We start from the raw sequence: 19,545 nt of genomic DNA, 5'->3' as shown, positions 1-19,545 counted from the left end.
TCGCACTCACAGACACCGTCACTGAGCGGGAATTGATCACACGCTGCATGCCCGCACACAACTCGGGTGTGTGTTCCGCTACACCATCAGCGACCTTCATTTGGATGAATTGTTTTTAGAAATGCACTTACTGTTTTGCAAATACCAAAGTGACTAAGGGAAACTGTAAAATCAGTACCTTGTTGTCATGGTGCTTCTTCTTTCCACTTGACAAAGGAGAACATACATTGATTTTGGCTATTTTGGAAAAGCTCCAGTTTCTCAACAATCTTATCATTTGCCCTATGAGGAGCAAGATCTTCATACTTTGTAGATAGATAGATGCTGATAGATAGATAGATAAATAGAATACGATACGTAATCTTGCTACATAATCACACCAATATAATTGGTCAGATCCGTGAACAATTGATTCGGCTAATAGTGCAAATATGGTCTAGCTATTCATGTGCAGACGGAATCAGCTAGTCCTCAACAGTAGCAAAACCAAGAAGCTTTTAGGAGGATTTTGGGAGAACACGGCTGTTACCGTCACGAGGAAGGCCATTAAGAGAGTGGAGCAGTACTTGGGAGACAATAGCAGTGAACTCTAATTTCAACACCTACTGTGTTGAAAGAGAATGAGCAGACTTTCCTAATTATGGGTGCTCAGATCCTTCAAATGTATGCAAGAAGATTCTGGCGTTCTTCTATTGGTCTGTTGAAGTACTGTATGTGCCATTTACTTTGCAGTTGTGAGCTGGACGGAGGAGTTGCATCAGTGCCAGGGACACCCAACGGATTAATAAACTCATTAAGAAAGATTGTGACCTCCTGCGACTGAAGATGGAGACATTTGAATTAGTGACGGACAACAGATCACCGGGTAGACATCTGTCATCGACAATCTTTCTCATTCCCTAACACTAGTTGTATCAGCACTGCTGCCGCAAACAAAATTTTGAGCAACTTGCATACTATTCATGTTTCATTTACAATGTATATAGTGTAATTAATATCATTACTGTACGTCTCAAAATTGCAGTCAGTATTCAAAGGTGACAGAAGCACACTTTTAAAAAATAGCTTTTAAAACGTTTTTTCTTCTCTGTAGTACGCATCACCATGCAAGTTAATATAAGAGGTAAACGACTATGTGTGCAGATTTTTTTCACTGTATCAGTTGTTGAATCTGGTATTACATCTTACTGACAGTATTTTTTCTTTTACTTTTGTACTGAAGCGCATTTCAGTCTGTACTTTTTTACTTTTGAAATGAGTTAACTCAGTAATCAGAAAAATATTTTCTACGCAAATATATGTACTTCCACTTAGGTACAGAGTGTGAGTACTTTTGCCATCTGTATTAATCCGATACTGAAACACTATCTTTTCTATTGTGCACACTGCAGAGATGCTTGATTTAATCAGATTTTAAATGGCATAGTTGTAATTCAGAATTTTAGCCACGGGGTTGCGCACAAGGACCACTAACAAAAACGACGTGCTGCGTCATCGTCTGCGTCCATATTGGCTCCTCCCCTTCTGCTCAGCGTACACGCGCTGTTGTTTTGATTGACACCAGGAGTCGGGGCTTCAACTTTTGTTTTACCCTCGATCGTCATGAACATGTATTAACTCACTGAGCAACGATGTCTGAAGTGCTCATGGCATCAACGGAGGAAATATCATTGTGTCCAATGCAAGAAGAGGAGCATCCCGACGGATTACGGAGCTTCCTGTTGGTGGATGACCAGGAAAACCTGCAGGTGAAGTTAGCTAACAATCGCTAACAATTAGCTGCTAGGCTAAGAATCGAAAGCCAAAACAACTCCTTAGCGATTTTGATAAATACGTTGTATTGGTAAATACATTCCTCTCAAGATTGTTTCCGCGCTGTTGTTACTGTTTGTGTCTTTGTGAGAGTCACGTTGTCAATCTTAAATCAATGTAAACTATGTTGTGGCTATGACGGTTTTTAGAAAGTAATAACGACTTTGTTCTGGAAAAAAAAATAGAAACACGTGAGTCATCCAGTCAGCCCTTCGGACCCACACGAGCCTCGTCTATTTCGGACAACAATGACACGAATCAAATTGTCATTGCATCTCCATTTCTTTTCACATGCTTTTGTCTAATGTTTTGGTTGAAACAAGAAGTAACATAATGTAATATTAATTTGCTGTTTACTGTTATAAGATGACTGTCATGTCAGTAATGGAAAAGTTGGACAATTCATACTGCTCTGTCGCTACACCCAGTCTAGTCTGATGACAATATGGTCACAATTTGAGGCGAGGACAACAATTCAGCTTTCATTTCCAGTTGTTAACATTTAGATCAAGATTGCATTACAGTATTTGTAACGAAACACCCCATCTTAAGGGAGAAAATCGTATAACAGGTAGACATAGCAATAGATTAAAGTGACTAGAAACTGATATGGCCATGTCATCTTGTTGCTCATCATTGAAGATTAATGAGTAAATTGCTGGATTTTTCATCCTCTGACAGCTGTCAATCATGTCATGTTGGTTACACTTCAGTCCTCTTATGTGTACATTTTTCTGCACAGGCAACAGACAAATACTAAACTGATCATAGAAAGTAAACTTTATTTATTAGATGGACAGATGTCTTTTCTCAATACTTTTATGTTTGATTTCATGTATACTATGTTCTTTTATGTATGCAATGTATTGTTATTCGAGGTGTTACAATCAGGGCTTTATAGTGCCGATTCTGATACTGATCATCTATGAGTGAGATACCGATTCAGATAGCGATCACAGGGATTAGCTGCACATGTTTCAATTTTAGAGCTGCTCACTAATTATTATTATAATAATGAATTAATGTCGATTATTTTTTGATTCACTGATGAATCCGATTTTTTTTTAACTATGCAAATATCCATCTCTCTATTTTAGAAAAACAGGACACTATTTCAAATTGAGAAAATGCACAAACATATGATTCCGTTTCTGGTTTGGTCTGTACCTTGCAGTGTTAAGAAAAGTGGAAGGGAACGCTAAACTGCACACAGGCTGGTCTGTAGTTTGCTGCAGGCTGCACAGTACGAGCTCCGGGTGACTTGTGATTGGCAATGAAAGGCATTTTTTGGTTCACTAAAAGTTTTGATTCGTTGACTGATTAAAGCTATGTGTCAGATCCAGACTTAAATAGCTGGAAATAAAAGATAAAGGCTCAAATGTTGATCTCCTGTCTCATATTGGTCTTTTGATGTCAAACCCAAGTGTTTTGAGTTGACTGCAAAAATAAAAGAATCGGCCTCACCGTTCCAATACTTTCAGAAGGGATCAGAAGAGAGTGTAAATGATAGCACTGTTCAAATGTCCTTTATTTGCATTGAAACTGCAGCTGAACCGTCCTGTCCCAGTATAAAACACAATTCCCTGTTTTCCTTCCAGGTCCACAGTGAGTCGGAGTTTGTTGAGAGGCTCAACTGTGCGAATGTGGGAGGTGTCAAAGTTGTCTCCATCTTTGGGAACACCGGCGACGGCAAGTCACACACCCTGAACCACATCTTGTTCAATGGCGAGAGTGTGTTTTTTACCTCCAAGTCCTCCAGCTCATGTACGGTGGGTGTTTGGGCCGCTTATGATCCCTGCCTCAGTCTGGTTGCCCTGGACACCGAGGGCTTGTTGGGAGCAACTGCCAATCAAAACCAAAGAATGAGGCTTCTGCTCAAGGTAAGTATATGTAATTGATTGCTTAATGCTTTTCCCCCAAAGCTTTACTTTTAAACAGTGTTTAGTGTTGATGTACACAGATTTGTCACACCATTATGACCATTTCAGCAATCTATCGAGATCCAATACAAGAGCTCTAGCAAAGGTTTTGACTTTACAACGATAATAATGCTCAGTTTTACCTCCACAAAGAGTCCAAATACTAGACTTGGCTCACAGAATAATGCAGTTCTACACCACCACAACACTAATAATAAATTGTGCCAACCGTGTCTATTGGATCGCATTAGATTGTTCAAGTGGTCCTAAAGTTAATTATTGCTGTTCAATGTAAAGACACCTAATTTGCAGGACAATGTCTTGTTGAAGGTGTATCATAATATACAGTACAATGCAAATGCTACACAGTGGTACCTCACGTTACGAATTTAATTGGTTCCGTGACCCCGTTTGTACGTCGAAACGTTTGTAAATCGAGTTAACTTTTCCCATTGAAATGAATGGAAATGAAGTTAATCCAGCCAATCTTTTTTCTTCTTTTTTTTCCTCATTTTAATTGGTGTGTGGTTGAAAATAAATACAATACAATATAAAATGAGTGAAAATATAATTCATTATGAAGAAATAACACACTAAACAAACACAAGGGCTTTAAATAGATTTAAGTGAGGAAAAGAGGACAGCTCCTCCATTGAAAAAGAGTCTCCTTCCAAAGTAACATAACATAATCTTATTCAGATGTTTTTTCTTCTATTTTTTTTTTTTAATACAAAAAACAATCTAGGGAAACGTGCCTTGTTTGCCACATTAATCATAAATCTAAGCGGACGCTGTTTGAATTGTGATACGAAGAAGTGTGTGTGTAAGCAGAACCTTTGGCTGCAATCACAACAGCTTTCTGTCAATCTTTCTGTCGCGGAGCAGACATTGAGTGTTTTGTGGTTTTTTTGGAAGGGAGTGTTTACTGCCTACCATAAGTTGGAAGTCATTCTGAGGTCTAATTAAGAATTGAAAAAAAAAAAAAAAAAGGTCAACTATCACAGTGAGGTACACAACACACAGAGCCAATGAAGGTTAAATAGCGCGAGAAGCACAACACAGATCCGTCTCCTCATCCATGCTGAAACGGTTCACAGAAAGACACATGTATGTAACCAGAAGCAGCTTTTTTTTTTTTTTTTTTTTTCAATTTTTTGTGTCACTTAAAAAGGTTGTAAAAAAGGGGTTGTCCAGAGCTCGAGGTCCCACTGTATTTATTTTACTCTTACAGCTTTTTTATGGGACATGAGTCCGGCTAAATCAAGACAAACCCTCAAAATGTCTGTCTTTTCACGACAGTATTTCCGGTTATTTACATTAATCATCAGCTTTTGTTGTACTTCCTTGTGTTTGATTAGTAGAGTAGTTCCTCATCTCCACTGTCCACCCTTCCAGGTCCTGGCAGTGTCAGATGTGCTAATCTATCGAACGCGAGCCGAGCGTCTACACAACGACATGTTCCAGTTCCTAAGCAGTGCATCTGGGGCCTATCTGAAACACTTCACCCCGGAGCTTAGGGCTCTGTCCAGCCGCTGCGGTCTGGACGTGCCCCTCTCATGTCTTGGACCTTCTGTCATTGTCTTTCAGGAGACCACACACACACAGCTGCTGGGCCATGGTAAATTACATAATGTATTTAATGTCGCTTTTCCCTTAGCCTCAAACAAACCCACACCACACCTCCCCGCTTGGCCTGACACCACACCACCCCATTGATTGCACTCCTGTGTATCAGGAACGGTTCTGGAACAGTTTATGCACTTTTCAATCGTGACACTTGAATAAATGTCAAATGGCACTCACAGCTGAAGTCAACCCAAACATATTTTTTTCAAGAATATGTTCCCAGCAGGCCCACTAGTTAATTTTGCGTTTGTGGAATATAAGTTAAGCAGCAAAATACACTCGTTTTTAGCCATCTCCATCTCTGTCTTCTGTCGACTTAAAATGACATCACAACTGCTCACAGCGACCAATCACGGCTGACCTATTTTCTGAATCTGAGCCGTGATTGGTCGTTGTGAGCAGTTCTGATGTCATTTTCAGTCGACAGAAGACAAAATGGCCGGCCCCAGAGATGGCTAAAAACGAGTGCATGAACACTTATTCCACAAACGCAATATTTATCAGAGTGCCCTGTTTCAACTAGTGGGCTTGCATAGAACATACTATTGAAAAAAAAAATGTTTGCGTTGACTTTGTCTTTAAGTTAAAACTTTGGAAACACATGCCTCTTTTTTTTTTTTTAACTCATTCACTTTTTTTACATTTGAAAAAATTTGGAAAAAAATCTAAAGTTATTGGGATTGAATGGCTGGACTGTGATAAAAACAAATAAATACGTAAATGGCAGTGAATGAGTTAATATATATTTTTATAATATTTAAGTCGTAATACGTATCGTATCGCAACCCAAGTATTGGGATCCGTGTCGGATTGGGAAAAGTGTATCGTTCCAGCCCTAATAAATATGGTTCAGCATTGTTTTAAGAACGCTATTATGTTTATTGGATGTAGTGATTTTTGTATGACTTATGATACGGATGGCGAGCAGCTCCGCCTCACTCGCTTAAAACCAGGAAACTGGCGTGTGTGGCGTAATTCCTCGCTGCATCGCTGCTGGCCAATCAGATAACGGTGACAACACCCACCCACTTGGCCGCAGACGGCCGGCATTTTCGAACCACCTCCAAGATGGTTCTGAAAACCGGTTCCATTGTAACCGCTCGGCCACGAAGAAGTCTAATGGAAAACGCTAGGCCAAGCGAGGCCATCTGGGTGTGGAACCGGGCTAAATGGAAAAGCGCCATGTGTGTGCACGTATGTGCGTGTGTGCACATACCTGTATATTATATATAAACATTAGATGTTTTCATGTGTGCTTAAGATTCAAAGGGGGCTGGCCATGCCGACATGCAACTCCAGAGGCGGTTTCATGACCTGGGCTTGGGGACAGATGCCTTCAGTTCGGTACAGTACATCGGCACTCAAACTGTCACGCCTCCGACTGACTACAGTAAGCTGCTGGAGGTCCTCAGGCAGCAAGTGCAAAACACTCACACACGTTCGCCGCGCCACCCTGGCAAAGTGTTTCGCGCTTTGGAGGTAAGCGGTAATAATACGCATCCATTAGACACAAACAGTGCTGTTGGGTTGTCTGCTTATTCAATGTTTGTGTACTCAGGCTCTCAGTGAATGGTTCTGTGGTGACCTACCGGATGACAAGCTGAATCTGTACAACTTCTTCCCAGACGAGTACTTCACCTGCTCCGCTGTTTGCCTCAGTTGCAAGTAAGTCATTTATGAAACCATTTAACCCCATACGCTATAGAGCCATACAGGAGATGGAAAAATTCCAAACGCCCTGTTCAAGTGCTAGCTTTTTAAGCTATTAAAGAGACCAAGTTAAATCATTTCTAAACCTTTTCCATCATAAAATGTGACCCGTACAACTCAATCTAAAAGAATGACAAAAAAAACAAACAATGAAAATAAACAACTGAGATAATTGGCCGATAGTTGCCACAGTGTCCACGCCCTCTTCTGACTGGGGATGTGGCCATGTTCAGCATTAGAGGTAGGTCAGGCCAATGCAGTGCCGTGTCGGGTCACCGTCACGTACCCTCAGACGGGAATCGTGCGCACGATCAAAAGATGACAGGATTGATTGCCGCTTTGGTGCGGTGGACGAACGGCTAGATAGTAGCGGCTAAACTGCTAATGTTTATGTGGGCAGGTTGTACAAACTCACTCCGCTCACATTATCGTGCTTTCCACATGATCACTTGGGTGTTACTTGTTGAAATGATTCAACAGGATTGTTGTGGTGCCTGTTGTTGAGGACTTAGCTTGCACAACAGCTTTGTTTACTCCACGCAAGCGACGGTGAGGAACTTCCCTTGTGGAAATAGCTAGAGTAATCACTGTGGAGCCACAACGTGTAGGCTTTTTAAAACCACTGTAATTATGCATCACACTTGTTTTGGATGGACAGTTAAATTGAGTAATTTCCCACAATTTAATCAATATAGCACAGCGCTTTTTTTTTCTTTGTACTGAAGATGTTTTGACATTAATGACGAAGTCAACGCAAACATTTTTTTTTTCAAGAATATGTTCTATGCAAGCCCACTAGTTGAAACTAAAATTGCGATAAATATTGCGTTTATGGAATAAGTGTTAATCCACTCGTTTTTAGCCATCTCTGGGGGCGGCCATTTTGTCTTCTGTCCACTGAAAATGACATCACAACTGCTCACAACGACCCATCACGGCTCGGATTCAGAAAACAGGTCAGCTGAGATTGGTCGTTGTTGTGATGTAATTTTCAGTCGACCGAAGACAAAATGGCCGCCTCCGGAGATGGCTAAAAACAAGTGCTTTTTGCTGCTTAATTTATATTCCACAAACGCAAAATTAATCAGAATGCCGTGTTTCAACTAGTGGGCCTGCTGGGAACATATTCTTGAAAAAAAATATGTTTGGGGTGACTTCCGCTTTAATTAATGAATATGAGGCAAGGGGTTATGATTCTTAGTATTGGAATATTTCAGCTTGAATTTCCAAGTATTTATCTGTAGATCAGTATTAAAACACAGTAGATCACAGAAAGTACCTCATTTTCAAGTGAACAAAATGATTGGAATATTCTGAACTTTTTACATTGGTCAAACACTCATAAACACTTCTCTTCGATTTTGTGTTTATTTGTAATTAAAGTGTAACCAAGAGAAAGCAATTTTGTAGAGGTGAGAGGAGAGGAGAGGAGATTGGAAACTCAGTCACAAACATTGGCCATAGTCAATACTGTGCAACCATTTGGAATGTTCTGAGGAACAAAGAAACCAGCGGTGTGCTGAGAAACCCTGAAATCATGTTTACAGTGGAACCAGCAAAGTTGAACACCATGTGTTCCCAAAAAATGGAAAGAATGGTATTAGAAGTCATTTGTTTTAGGGTGTCTGTTGCCATCATAATTTTTTTTAAAGTACGTTTACAAATTTTTGGAGTAGCATTTTTAACATTTTTGAAAAGATGGCCTAAGGTGTCAAACTTAAAAACTGCTATTTTGGTGTTTTGTGCGGGCTCCAGTATTCGCTGCAAGAATGGAATGAAGCATTTGCGAGACAGGGTCCCTCACATGGCAGACGGACTGTGCCAGTATGCACACCAATACAACAACAAAGTCCTTATCTGTAAGGTATGTTAAGCTCTCGACATCAATATGTTCAGCACAACGAACTGAACGGAATCTTGTTTGGATCGACCTGAAATGCTTTAGATTTGAATCTGTTTCTTGTATCATGCCACCCACCAGCGTTGCTACGAAGGTGGCCGAGAAGTGGCAGTTGTGCCTAAAACCTCGGCGTCCTCTGACAACCCGTGGCTTGGTCTTGCCAAGTTTGCCTGGTCGGGGTAGGTTCCCCCTTTTCCATTTCCTTCCATCCACTCCTTTTGTGTTGATATTCCACTTCCTTCTCAGCTATGTATTGGAGTGTTCCAGCTGCGGCGTCATCTACCGCAGCAGACAGCACTGGGTAGGGAACCAGGACCCAGAGAGCAGCGTGGTGCGTTCTGAAGTTAAACACGTTTGGGAGGGGGTGAGTAATCCATTGTTTGCTCTTGTAATGCGAGATGGGATTTTAAAGCACTTTAAACCCTTTTTACAATTGAGTTTTTATACTTGGGAGTACTGAACTTGGTGATCAGCAATGCTTTCAAAGTAAATATTTGGTCGGTGCCTGTAAATCCGTACCTCTTGTCGCCTTCCAGTCGGACACCTTCCTCACCAACCACCAGAATGCGGCCCAGAGGGTCCTGGATGGGATGAACTACGCGATCCAGTCAGTGTCCGAATACAGCACCGGCCCCACCAAAGCTGTCACTGCTTGGCTCGCTGATCAGGTGGCGCCACCATACTGGAGACCTAACACAGAGATTACAGTAAGTGTCGTACAAATGACAAGTATTTCATTTTAAGACGGAGAAGGAGAACACATTAAAATGCAATACAAACGACTTGAAATAGATGCGCTTCAAGTTGAATCGCAGGGACATCCACAGCATTCAAGTTCATCTGAGGCGTCGCCACACAACCCGGGCCGACTGAGCGGCAGCGATAGTTGCAACCGTTGTTGTTGTCCTCCTCATTGTGCTCGTTAGGCTTGTCACGGCTGTCAAAGAGCGTTTGAGGAGGCCGAGCGGAAGCACCACTGCCGGTCTTGTGGCGAGGGCTTCTGCCACCTGTGTTCCAGTCAGAGGATGCCAGTGCCAGAGAGGGGCTGGGGTAGCAGCCCCGTCAGGGTGTGTATGACCTGCTATCGTCAGGGAGGACCGCCCGAAACCAACAGTCAGGGTAAGACATGAGCGTCCCATTTTCACTTTTGAAGTTGGATCAAAGACATTACAATGAAAGACAGTGTTTGAGCCATTTCCTGGTGTCAGTGTAAGCATTTATGAATTCACGTTCTAGTTGTTTTCATGTTTGTTCCATATTTTGAGTACTCTGTACACATTTGTGCTTGTGTTAGTAGCGATCGCAGTACACGTAAATATGACCACGAGGTGCGTTTTCCTTTTCCTCTCTTTTCTCTTAGTGTGTGTAGCGGAACCACGTGGTCTCATCGCTCGCAGGGTGGCGGAGGTGGCTCAGTCCACCATAGACATCGTCAGCACTGCTGTCGACTACCCACTCTGTGAGTTTCTTCAAGTCAACTAATAATCACATTTGAACACATTTTGTTCATAATTTAAAACATGCTTGTGTTGGATCTAGAATTATAGCACGCTCTACACACCCTATTTTTTTGTCTTGATGCAATTAGTCAGTATTAGAGTGAAAGGAAGGCAGCCCTCATGCAGTGGCGAGTATAGATTTTGTTACCATGATGACAAAGGGCAGCACTAGGGATGGCTGCATTAGGAGCATTGAATTAAAAAAAAAAAAAGTAAATGTCTGCAAACTGCACGCACATGCATGCGCCAACAAGACGGTATGTGATTTTTTTTTTCCCCAATACAATAACTTCAATCCTCTATTTATTGTCTGTCTTTTTTGTAGGTTTTGTGAAGGATGTGGCTCGACCCGACTACTGGGTCCCCGACCAGGACATCACCCAGTGCCACCAGTGCTCGAAAGTCTTCACCCCAGTCATGTCCAAGCACCACTGCAGAGCCTGTGGTCAGGGGGTGTGCGGCCCCTGCTCCACACACATGAAGCCTGTACCGTCAAGAGGGTGGGACCACCCGGTGCGAGTGTGTGACAACTGCAACGCCTGCACCAATAGTCTCTAAAGCACGGCGCTAAGTCTCCAATCAAACTAAATGACGATCCGCGGCTCCAAAGAAGGCTTGAGATTAGGTGCTGGCCGAAGACCTGGTTTTTTTTCTCTATTCTGCCTTCATCAACTGATTCTGCTTGACGTAGGGGCAAAACTGATCCGAGATCAGCGGTCGGCTTCACTGCAGGTTTCAGCCGCTTTCGGTCGTCTCCTCTAAAATATCATGACGTCTTGAAGCCAAGCGACCTGTAGAGGAAAAGAACCGGCGGGAGATTTTCAACTACTGCAGTGTTAGCCGCTTTTCCAAACGTGGCAGTGACTTTATATACACTCACATTGTATTTTGGGTATCTCCAAATCAGTGGAGGGGATTTTTGTTAATTCATTTGACAGCTGCCTGATGTGAATGTCCTTGAAGGTTAAGTTAATGGATGGAGGTAAACGGTTTAAGTCGCCTATGAAGCAAAGTGTGACTGTTGTAGCGTACACGACACGTCTCCTTTGCAATAAATGCTTGGGCTCACCCTGTATATGGAAGAAAGCGAGGACGTTAAGACAGGGGTGTCAAACTCATTTTTTGTTGCGTGCCACGTCGCAATTATGGTTTTCTTCGGAGGGCCGTTACGACTCTGAATATGAACCCAAATGATTTCAAAGTAGTTTTGAAATCAGAGGCCAGTAGAAACTGTTCACATATTATTACCTACATTTTAAAAGGGGTATTGGTAAGGAAAAAAAAAAAGCTTGCAATATCGCAACCGGCGCATTGTTTTTACAAGTGAAAACAATTTGGTCTGTTACCAAGAAACATGACGTAATGCACATAATTTGGTTTCGCGGGCCACATAAAATGATATGGCAGGACCGGATCTAGCCCATGGGCCTTGAGTTTGACACCTGTGCTTCAAAGAGTATCCCAAATTAAAATATCATCACTCTTTATCTAGCAGCCACCGTATGGGAAAATATATGTAGCATATATTGATAAACATTCCATTGTGTGAAATACCCTTCTGAGCCACTGGCCTCTCTCTTTCTCATACTCATCAAAATTAGGTTATGCTGATACTTAAAGGGACAATGTGTAGAATGTTTAGATTTTTCACTTATTTTAAAAACCCACTATTAATTTCAACAATATGCCAAAAAAAAAAAAAAAGCTCTATCACGTCATCGTAATTTTTTTCATATAATCGTAGCTGAAGTCATTTCTAATTATATTACATAGGTCATGCCATGTTTCACTGCCATCTTTGGGCTACAAATATTCGAAGGAGACAAACTTAGTGAACCTAGTAGTTCCTAAGCATCATGACTACTGCGTGTGTAACAACTGCAATGCACTTACCTCTTGAGGAAATACTAGAAGTCGTTTGTGATGACATTTTCCGTGCATCTCTACTGAAGAAAAGGCACCGTAGCGTGTATGCTTCAAAATGCACACGCTTCCATTTTAGGTCGTTGCATTCTATTAGTGGCACTGAATTCTACACGTTGTCCTTTTAAATTGACTCAATAAGTGCCGAGTGTGAGAAGTACATAATGTTGGGACTCATTGTAGCAATTTGCTGTGCCCAGCAAAGTCATCTTGAGTTTATTGTTTGAATAAATAAGGCTAAATTGACTATCAATAACAATGTTGTTTTTATCCCTCTCCAACCTCTCACTGGACAGTTGTTTCTTCAGTTTCTTGTTTATTTTAAATGCCTAGTACAAACAAAAGTACATTTGGTCGGACGAATATAATGACAAAAACGGCACATTACAGTTTAACAGCTGATAAGCATTTTCCATGGTTCTCTTAATACAATCAGTCAAGTTCTTATAGCAATGGTATAAAAATGGAGCGCATCTAATCTCTTGTTTCATATTACCATGTCCTCGCTCCTCGATTGACATGCTAGCACCTCCCACCAGAATTTCTTACAAGTAGGGGATGAGGATGGATGTGCGTGTGTATACACACACACGCATTTATATATATATATATATATATATATATATAGAGAGAGAGAGAGAGAGAGAGAGAGAGAGAGAGTTAACATTAAAGTGCTAACAGGAAATTAGCATCAAGTCCGGGAGTGGAGTATTAACACACAAACTCTGTGGAAACATATTCAGGTAAGATAACTACCAAAAGGCACAAATCCTTCCCAATACTTATATACAGTATTATTCACACATGCACACTTGTTCATGCTCATAACTGCACAATTGACCATGTGTGCTATCTGTTATTATAATCATTTAACTTCAGAGAAGTAATGTCCTGTTATGCTGGCTCAGAAAGACATCGGATCTTGAGGGTTCTGCTTGAACATAATGGCTGCCTAGTGAATTATATAGCCTGCTGGGTCATGCTTGTAATGCCTAATATGTACACACGGGGGCACTACAAGAATAGAAACAGTTGAACTCGCCCACTGTCAAGTGTCCTGAATAAATCTCAGCAGGGGGTTTCTTCCCAGGTGGATGAACGGGGCAGTTGCCCCGTTGGCCCCGCCCTCTGCAATGCAATGACAATGTATCTACAGTAAGTACTCTCATTGTATGCTGCCAAAATGTAATCTAAAATACACAGTGAAGATGTAGCGTGCATGTAAAATGAGGCTTGACACCAATAACAAATTATGAAATCAAATATGAGAAAAAAATGATCACACTAATGGATACTGCACTGGGTCTATAAAGGCATACTTGTTTTAAACTGTTATCAAAGAAAATGTAAATAAGCACTTTTGTTCACATTATATTCTTGGAAAACATTAAACCTGCCAATATATCTTTAAATCAAAATGCATTTTCATCACACTTCTTCCTAGTAAAAAAACAAACACTTTCATGCCCCGCAGTACACACTCACGCATACTAGTATGTCTCACTTGCATCTACAACATGACATTCTGTGCTTTGCAGCTGCAACCGGCTGGAGGCCGATGAGAATCTTGCTGGACAAACCGCGAGCGAGAACATGCTATTATTCACTGTAATTACTTCCTCCTATAGCATTGGAAGGGCATTGACACTGGCAACATTTAATGTGTGCAATAAAGTTTGTTTAAGCCGAAGACAATTTATACTATATGCTAACTGGTCTGGCTACATAGAGGGGGGAGAGAGAGAGAGAGAGAGAGAGAGAGAGAGCGAGAGCGAGAGAAAAAGAGAGACAGAGAGAGAGATACCACCATTCACCCCCGTGGGCCCCCAGAAAGGCGACATTGTGTTTTCAGCTGCTATCATTGCTTCAGGCACTGTAATTGATATGTATGGTAGTACATTTTGCAGACAACAGCATTTTCCAGATGTTATGAATTAGTTTTTTGCTATGTAGCCATGGCAACTGAGGCTCTCCTGCCTCCGATGTAGGTTGCAGAATATCCACCATCAAACCAAAGCGTTATACTGTATTCCCCAGAACTGGGCATTGCTGTGACGGACCCCTCCGTCTATCCGCCTGTGACGGACGCACATTTTGTAAGCGATAAACGGTAAACAGGAAACTTGAAAAAAAAATAGTTGGACTAAGCATAGTCGGAAGCCCATTTTTTCCATCTATGTCATCGTCCATTTTCGCGTTGAGGCGAGGTTTCTTTAACAATAGTAGTACAGTATTAGATTGAGTTGTTGTTGTTGGGGCACATATTTGAGTGAGGGAAGGGAACCTACGAGAGGAATTGACGTTTCCCCCATGATACGAAACTGAGGGCCGGAATAAATGCGTCTCCTTTGAATGCAGCGAGGCTTCTGAGGTCTGTAAAGGTACATAAAGCTCCAAAAAGGTCTTGGAAGAAGCTAAAAGCAGATGCATTGAATTGCAGTGGCAGTTGTTTGTTACAAATGTCGCCCGGGGAGGGGGCGGTTGCCGAAGTTGGTAGTTGTAAACGCTAACGGAAGCCCGTTTATAATCATAGGCGGACCTGCCTATAGGCGATTACTATTTTTTGTAAGCAGTAGGTATAAACGGACCGCAAACCTTTTGTACAATGGAATGGTATTCTATATGTGTTGTAATCATGGCAGGACTGAACAGCAATATGTTTGATTGTATTTTACACACATAGGCACCTATAGATTCGATAAGTTGTATAGGTGCACATATAGATTCTACAGGGGCCTATGAGTATCTATAGTATAGATGCACATTTACACATTCCGTCACAGGGGTGGAACGGTCTGCACGGACAGACGCCCAATTTGGGGATGGAGAAAGGAGGGTGAGAAGTTTCTGAAATCGTCCCTAACCGGGTTAAGTACCGACTGACGTGTTGTGTCGGGTTCTTTTAAAAACAAAGACTACTGTTCTCTTCTGCAATACCACGTAGCCGCCTTTATTAACTGCCTGCATCAAAACTGTAGTCCGTTTTTTTCTTTTTCATGTGCATTCCCCGCAGTAACATTGTACAAACAGGCATAGTCTGCCCTCTAGTGGTTCAACAGTGGTTCAATGTAATAACATGGATTACGCCCATTTTACTGACTGACAGAAATACGCCAAGCCTATCTTGTGTGTGTTATCCGGGATAAGGTATGTATGGGGCGTACGTAAATGGCGAAAAGCAATTTTGATTTTAATTTACAGTATTTTATATTTAGAGACGTTTCAATGTAATAAATGCATCCGTATAAGATACAGCGGGGGCGTAAACGCACACACACGCACGCACACAAAACCACAAAGCTACAACAATGCACAGGTATTGTATTATATTACTTTATTCATCTTTTGTACAATGTAATTACAATACAAATATGTAGGTTTAAATACAAAAAATCTGTAAATAAAGATTAAAAATAAACTCCACTGTTTTCTGTTGCCATCACTAAACTAGTTTTACAATCAAGTTCATGAGGTCATTTAGTTTGCTTTGTTGCAATAACCTACATATAATTTAGAGGGCGCGTAAACAAGTACAGTGGAAGAATATATTTTCAGAGAACAATAAAATAGGATCTTGTTTCATATATTTGGATTTGTTGGGGGGGGGATAAGATTTATCAGAAACCAAAGCACCTGATCATTTTGGAACCTCTTCGTCATGTTTTTTTTTAGAAGGCAGCCTTTCAAATAGCGTCACTGCCTCATTAAAAAATATTTTATAAATGAATCATACTCAACAAACACGGAACATTGTCAGTGACCCTTCATACAATTGAACTCCCGTTGATTTAGAGCACCTGAAAAAGTCCTCCGTTAAAAAATAGATCTCCGCAGTGTCAAACATTTTCTAAGACTTGACGGCCTTACTGGCCGTTTCAGTTTCAACGCAAAAGCAGTTTGGTGAATCTTGCTTATCAGACTATGAATATGGATTATGCTAACATTGTCAAAACAAATAGTGAAAATGATTCTTTGCAACGCAGGTTTGAAGCGTTGAGGGATGGCGGCGGCGGCGGACAAGTGTCCCTGTCCTCTGTTTTCCACACGCTCTTGTTCCCTCTTGTCTCCATCGCGTCATCTCATGATCGTCCCTTTATCGTTCTCCATCTCAGGATTTTATTCAACCGTGTTGCTCCGTTCTCTCCTTCTGTTGTTCGCATACAGTTAACCCGTCCTCTGGTCCGCCACATTCCTCTTCTCATTCATATCACCCCCCACAATTTGCGTGTAGAACAATTGCGACGGACTGATGTCGTGAACGCAATCGAGCAGAATTTGATTCGAGTCCACCCTGTAATCGAACACGTGAATGGATATTGGAAGGTAGCGAGTGCATCACATTTGTTTGTCCTTGTCTGCAAAGGTGTCGGCGTAGGATATCCTGCAGTGCCTTGGAACATTTTAGCGACGGAAATGTCCAACAGAGATAACGTGAAATTCTATTGATTTGTCTGGAAAAAGCCAAAGTGCCCACAGTATGGGTGGGAGCAACATGCCACTATATACACTTTGCGAGGCAACATGATACATTTCGTCCATGGCTATTTGGTTCCTGTAACATGCCCGGACTCCCTGTTGCTGCCCAACCAAATAGTTGACCTGTGTGGTCCTCTTTGTTTCCCAAGTCTTTCTGAAGAGTTCGACAAAAATAAATATATGGGATAAAAATATCTTAAGGAAACACTTCAACATTTTGAATTTAAGTAAATAGAACTTGACAACATAAAAAGTACAATAAATAAAATAATTTTGGCAATAAATCACTTCTACTGGACAGCGGGTCCTTCCAGGTACAGTGGCTATAAAAAGTCTACACACCACTGTTCAAATGACAGGTTTTTGTGATATAAAAAAAAAAAAAAGCATACACACCCTCCTATAACTGGGGACGTATTGATTAAAGCAGCACTGGGCAAGAAATTGACCTTAATAAAAAATTTTCACAACTCTTTTGATGAAACATTGACTTGCAAGTACAGTAGTTGAATGGGACTTCATGCCCTGAGGGGGGCCGTATCGTTTTTACTGGCACAAAGCAACTTTGAGGAGGATGGGATCAACCCTGGCACACCAAAAAATACAAATGTCCCGAATCGCTTTACGGCATACTCACTTCTTCCTTTTGCTATAAGGACGGCTCAGGATTTCATGACACTATGTGCTTGCACGCATGTGGTTGATTTTTGTCAAAACACTCCCGCCTTTGTCCACATGGCGCCGCCATAATCAACAAAAACTGACAAACGACACAGTGTTGCTTTAATACTACACGCGTCAAATGAGATTATATCAGTTAGTTCATTTTTACTTCGCCTCTCGAAAAGATTTTGATTTTTAAATTGGGTTGTCCGGGTCATGGGTCACGTTATTGGTTGAAAACGTTTTGCGGGGCTGTGTAGACATTTTATATCCGCTGTAAATACAATCGGTTCTGACAATTGCGCCAGTAACAAGAGCATCGATCTGGTCATCGGTCAAACCAAGAATGATTTCTTCGCAAGGGATTCATCACCACAACAAATACTGCCAAAATCAATCAATTGGATTGGAATGCATCCGAGTCACCTTTGAAAGAAAGCAACCACCGAGCGCGCCGCCGAGAGACGCGCTCAGCGTGTCGAGAGACTTGTAACCGGTAAAGAAAGTAAAGCCGGAGTGCAGACATGTCAGCGGGAAAGAGGCGGAAACGAGGTGATGTGGCAGGATTTGGATCATCACATGATCCGTTCGGGATGTGAAAAGCTCCCGGTGGCAGCCCAGCAATCTGTAAAGCTCTCATCGGAGCCTCAAGAAAGCAACATCATATGGTGTAGATAGACTCTTATTAGAGAGCTTTTAGCAGGATGCTAGGCTGCCACAACGTTTCCGGAACTGCATACCAATCAAAGAAGAGATGCTTGAATTAGCACCGAGCTTTCCCTTTTGTGACTGCAGCGCGTGCGCGACCCACTTTGCTCCTCTTCTTAGAGCTCAATCTCAAAAGTCTTCTGCAGGTTGTTTGAAAACGGGTTGGCTGCTGCTGCTGCTGCTGCTGCTGCTGCTGCTGCTGGACTTTTGCTTCCAGGCGCCTGAGCTGCTGGTTTGGCGTTGGTGCTCTCAAGTGCCGCCCACTTGGCCTCAAAACGCTCGTCATCTTGGGAATTACTGGTCACGGGAGCAGTCAGCTGGCTGCCTTCTGGCGGCCAGCTACTCGTGCCGCCGCTGTTCGAGTTGCCGTTCTGAAGGGCTGCTGAGGCGCTGCTGTGCGTCGGGACACCATTAATGGCTGTTGAAAGCGGAGGGGCGGAGGGGAACGGTGTGGAAAACCCTCCGGTGGGCACTCCTGAGTAAGGGTGGTGGGTGCTGCCCGTTCCGAGGGAGCCCACTTTCGACCCTCCGGCTCCGGAGCCGATGGCGCCTCCGGCGCCGGATGAGCCGCTGGCCGTGCAGAAGACGTTGGCCACCATTTGCGATGGCGTGATTCCGACGACGGGTACGCTGACATTTGGGTAGGTCATACTGCTCGCCAAGCCCGGCATGTAGGTTTGCATGGGAACAAAAGCCGGCTGGACAGGCTGGTTGGCGAACATGCCCACGGGAGCCGAAGTAGCGTCGAAGGCCAAAGGAAAGGGCTGCAAGATGCTCGGGAGGGAGCCTCGAGGCCCCGGTAGTGAGGGCGGGATCATAGGGGCTCCTGACATACTCGGACCAGACATGGTGGGAATGGACATTGAAGGCAAAGACATAGGGGGGCTTGAAATCGGAGGGCCGGGTATGAGGGGGACCGATGATATGGACATAGGTGGGAGGGGCATCGGTGCCTGAGCCGAGATCACAGAGGTGCCTGCAATGAGGGGTTTGGACATGGTACCAAGCGACATGGAGAGAGTGGACACCGGGGCCAGACTCGTTATCTGCTGACTCGATACAGACGGCGGCCCCGGAATGGTGGGGATGGCGGGACCCGGTGGGGGTGTCTGCTGGGACCTGACCGCCTTGGAGACCTCTTCGAGCCATCGTTCCGCCTCGGAGGGGGTACGTTTGTGTCCACTCTGCATCACCGCTGACACTGGAGGAGGACAGTGGAGAGGGGGATCCGGTTGAACCCAAGAAGACGTAGCTACGGGAATAAAGTGAAGGATTTATGGCACTTATGAAAGCGAATGAGCCAGAAATC

General features: G+C 42.7%; 2 protein-coding genes across 12 annotated transcripts in view; one reads left to right on the top strand and one right to left on the bottom strand.

The window, feature by feature from the left end:
* Positions 1-1,517: 1,517 nt before the first annotated feature.
* LOC147144554 (zinc finger FYVE domain-containing protein 1) lies at positions 1,518-12,648 on the top strand. Its single transcript, XM_086036633.1, has 12 exons — positions 1,518-1,748; positions 3,411-3,692; positions 5,127-5,349; positions 6,619-6,836; positions 6,916-7,022; positions 8,823-8,931; positions 9,049-9,146; positions 9,214-9,331; positions 9,504-9,674; positions 9,894-10,086; positions 10,328-10,426; positions 10,792-12,648. The coding sequence occupies exons 1-12, from the start codon at positions 1,632-1,634 to the stop codon at positions 11,022-11,024; spliced, it is 1,968 nt and encodes a 655-aa protein (XP_085892759.1). The 5' UTR covers positions 1,518-1,631; the 3' UTR covers positions 11,025-12,648.
* A 3,058-nt stretch (positions 12,649-15,706) lies between these two features.
* numbl (NUMB like endocytic adaptor protein) overlaps positions 15,707-19,545 on the bottom strand; it is a 48,763-nt gene continuing 44,924 nt past the window's right edge. For all 11 annotated transcript variants that reach the window (XM_086036418.1, XM_086036423.1, XM_086036415.1 and 8 more), the window contains one exon: positions 15,707-19,488. In XM_086036418.1, the coding sequence (XP_085892544.1) occupies positions 18,353-19,488 (1,136 nt within the window). In that variant the 3' untranslated portion in view covers positions 15,707-18,352. The remainder of the gene's footprint in view (positions 19,489-19,545) is intronic.

The sequence above is a fragment of the Filicampus tigris genome, chromosome 7 (genome assembly GCF_054856515.1).
Source record: "Filicampus tigris isolate MCC_2025a chromosome 7, RoL_Ftig_1.0, whole genome shotgun sequence".
NCBI classification, from domain to species: Eukaryota; Metazoa; Chordata; class Actinopteri; order Syngnathiformes; family Syngnathidae; genus Filicampus; species Filicampus tigris.
Note: the sequence above shows the minus strand (reverse complement) of the source record. Positions and strands in the feature narration are given on the sequence as shown.

Bases quoted from the DNA above. Each gene is read 5' to 3' on its own strand.
- LOC147144554 (XM_086036633.1), top strand. From the start codon at position 1,632: ATGTCTGAAGTGCTCATGGCATCAACGGAGGAAATATCATTGTGTCCA. The intron at 3,693-5,126 runs GTAAGTATATGT...CCACCCTTCCAG, and splicing joins GAATGAGGCTTCTGCTCAAG to GTCCTGGCAGTGTCAGATGT. The intron at 10,427-10,791 runs GTGAGTTTCTTC...TCTTTTTTGTAG, and splicing joins TGCTGTCGACTACCCACTCT to GTTTTGTGAAGGATGTGGCT.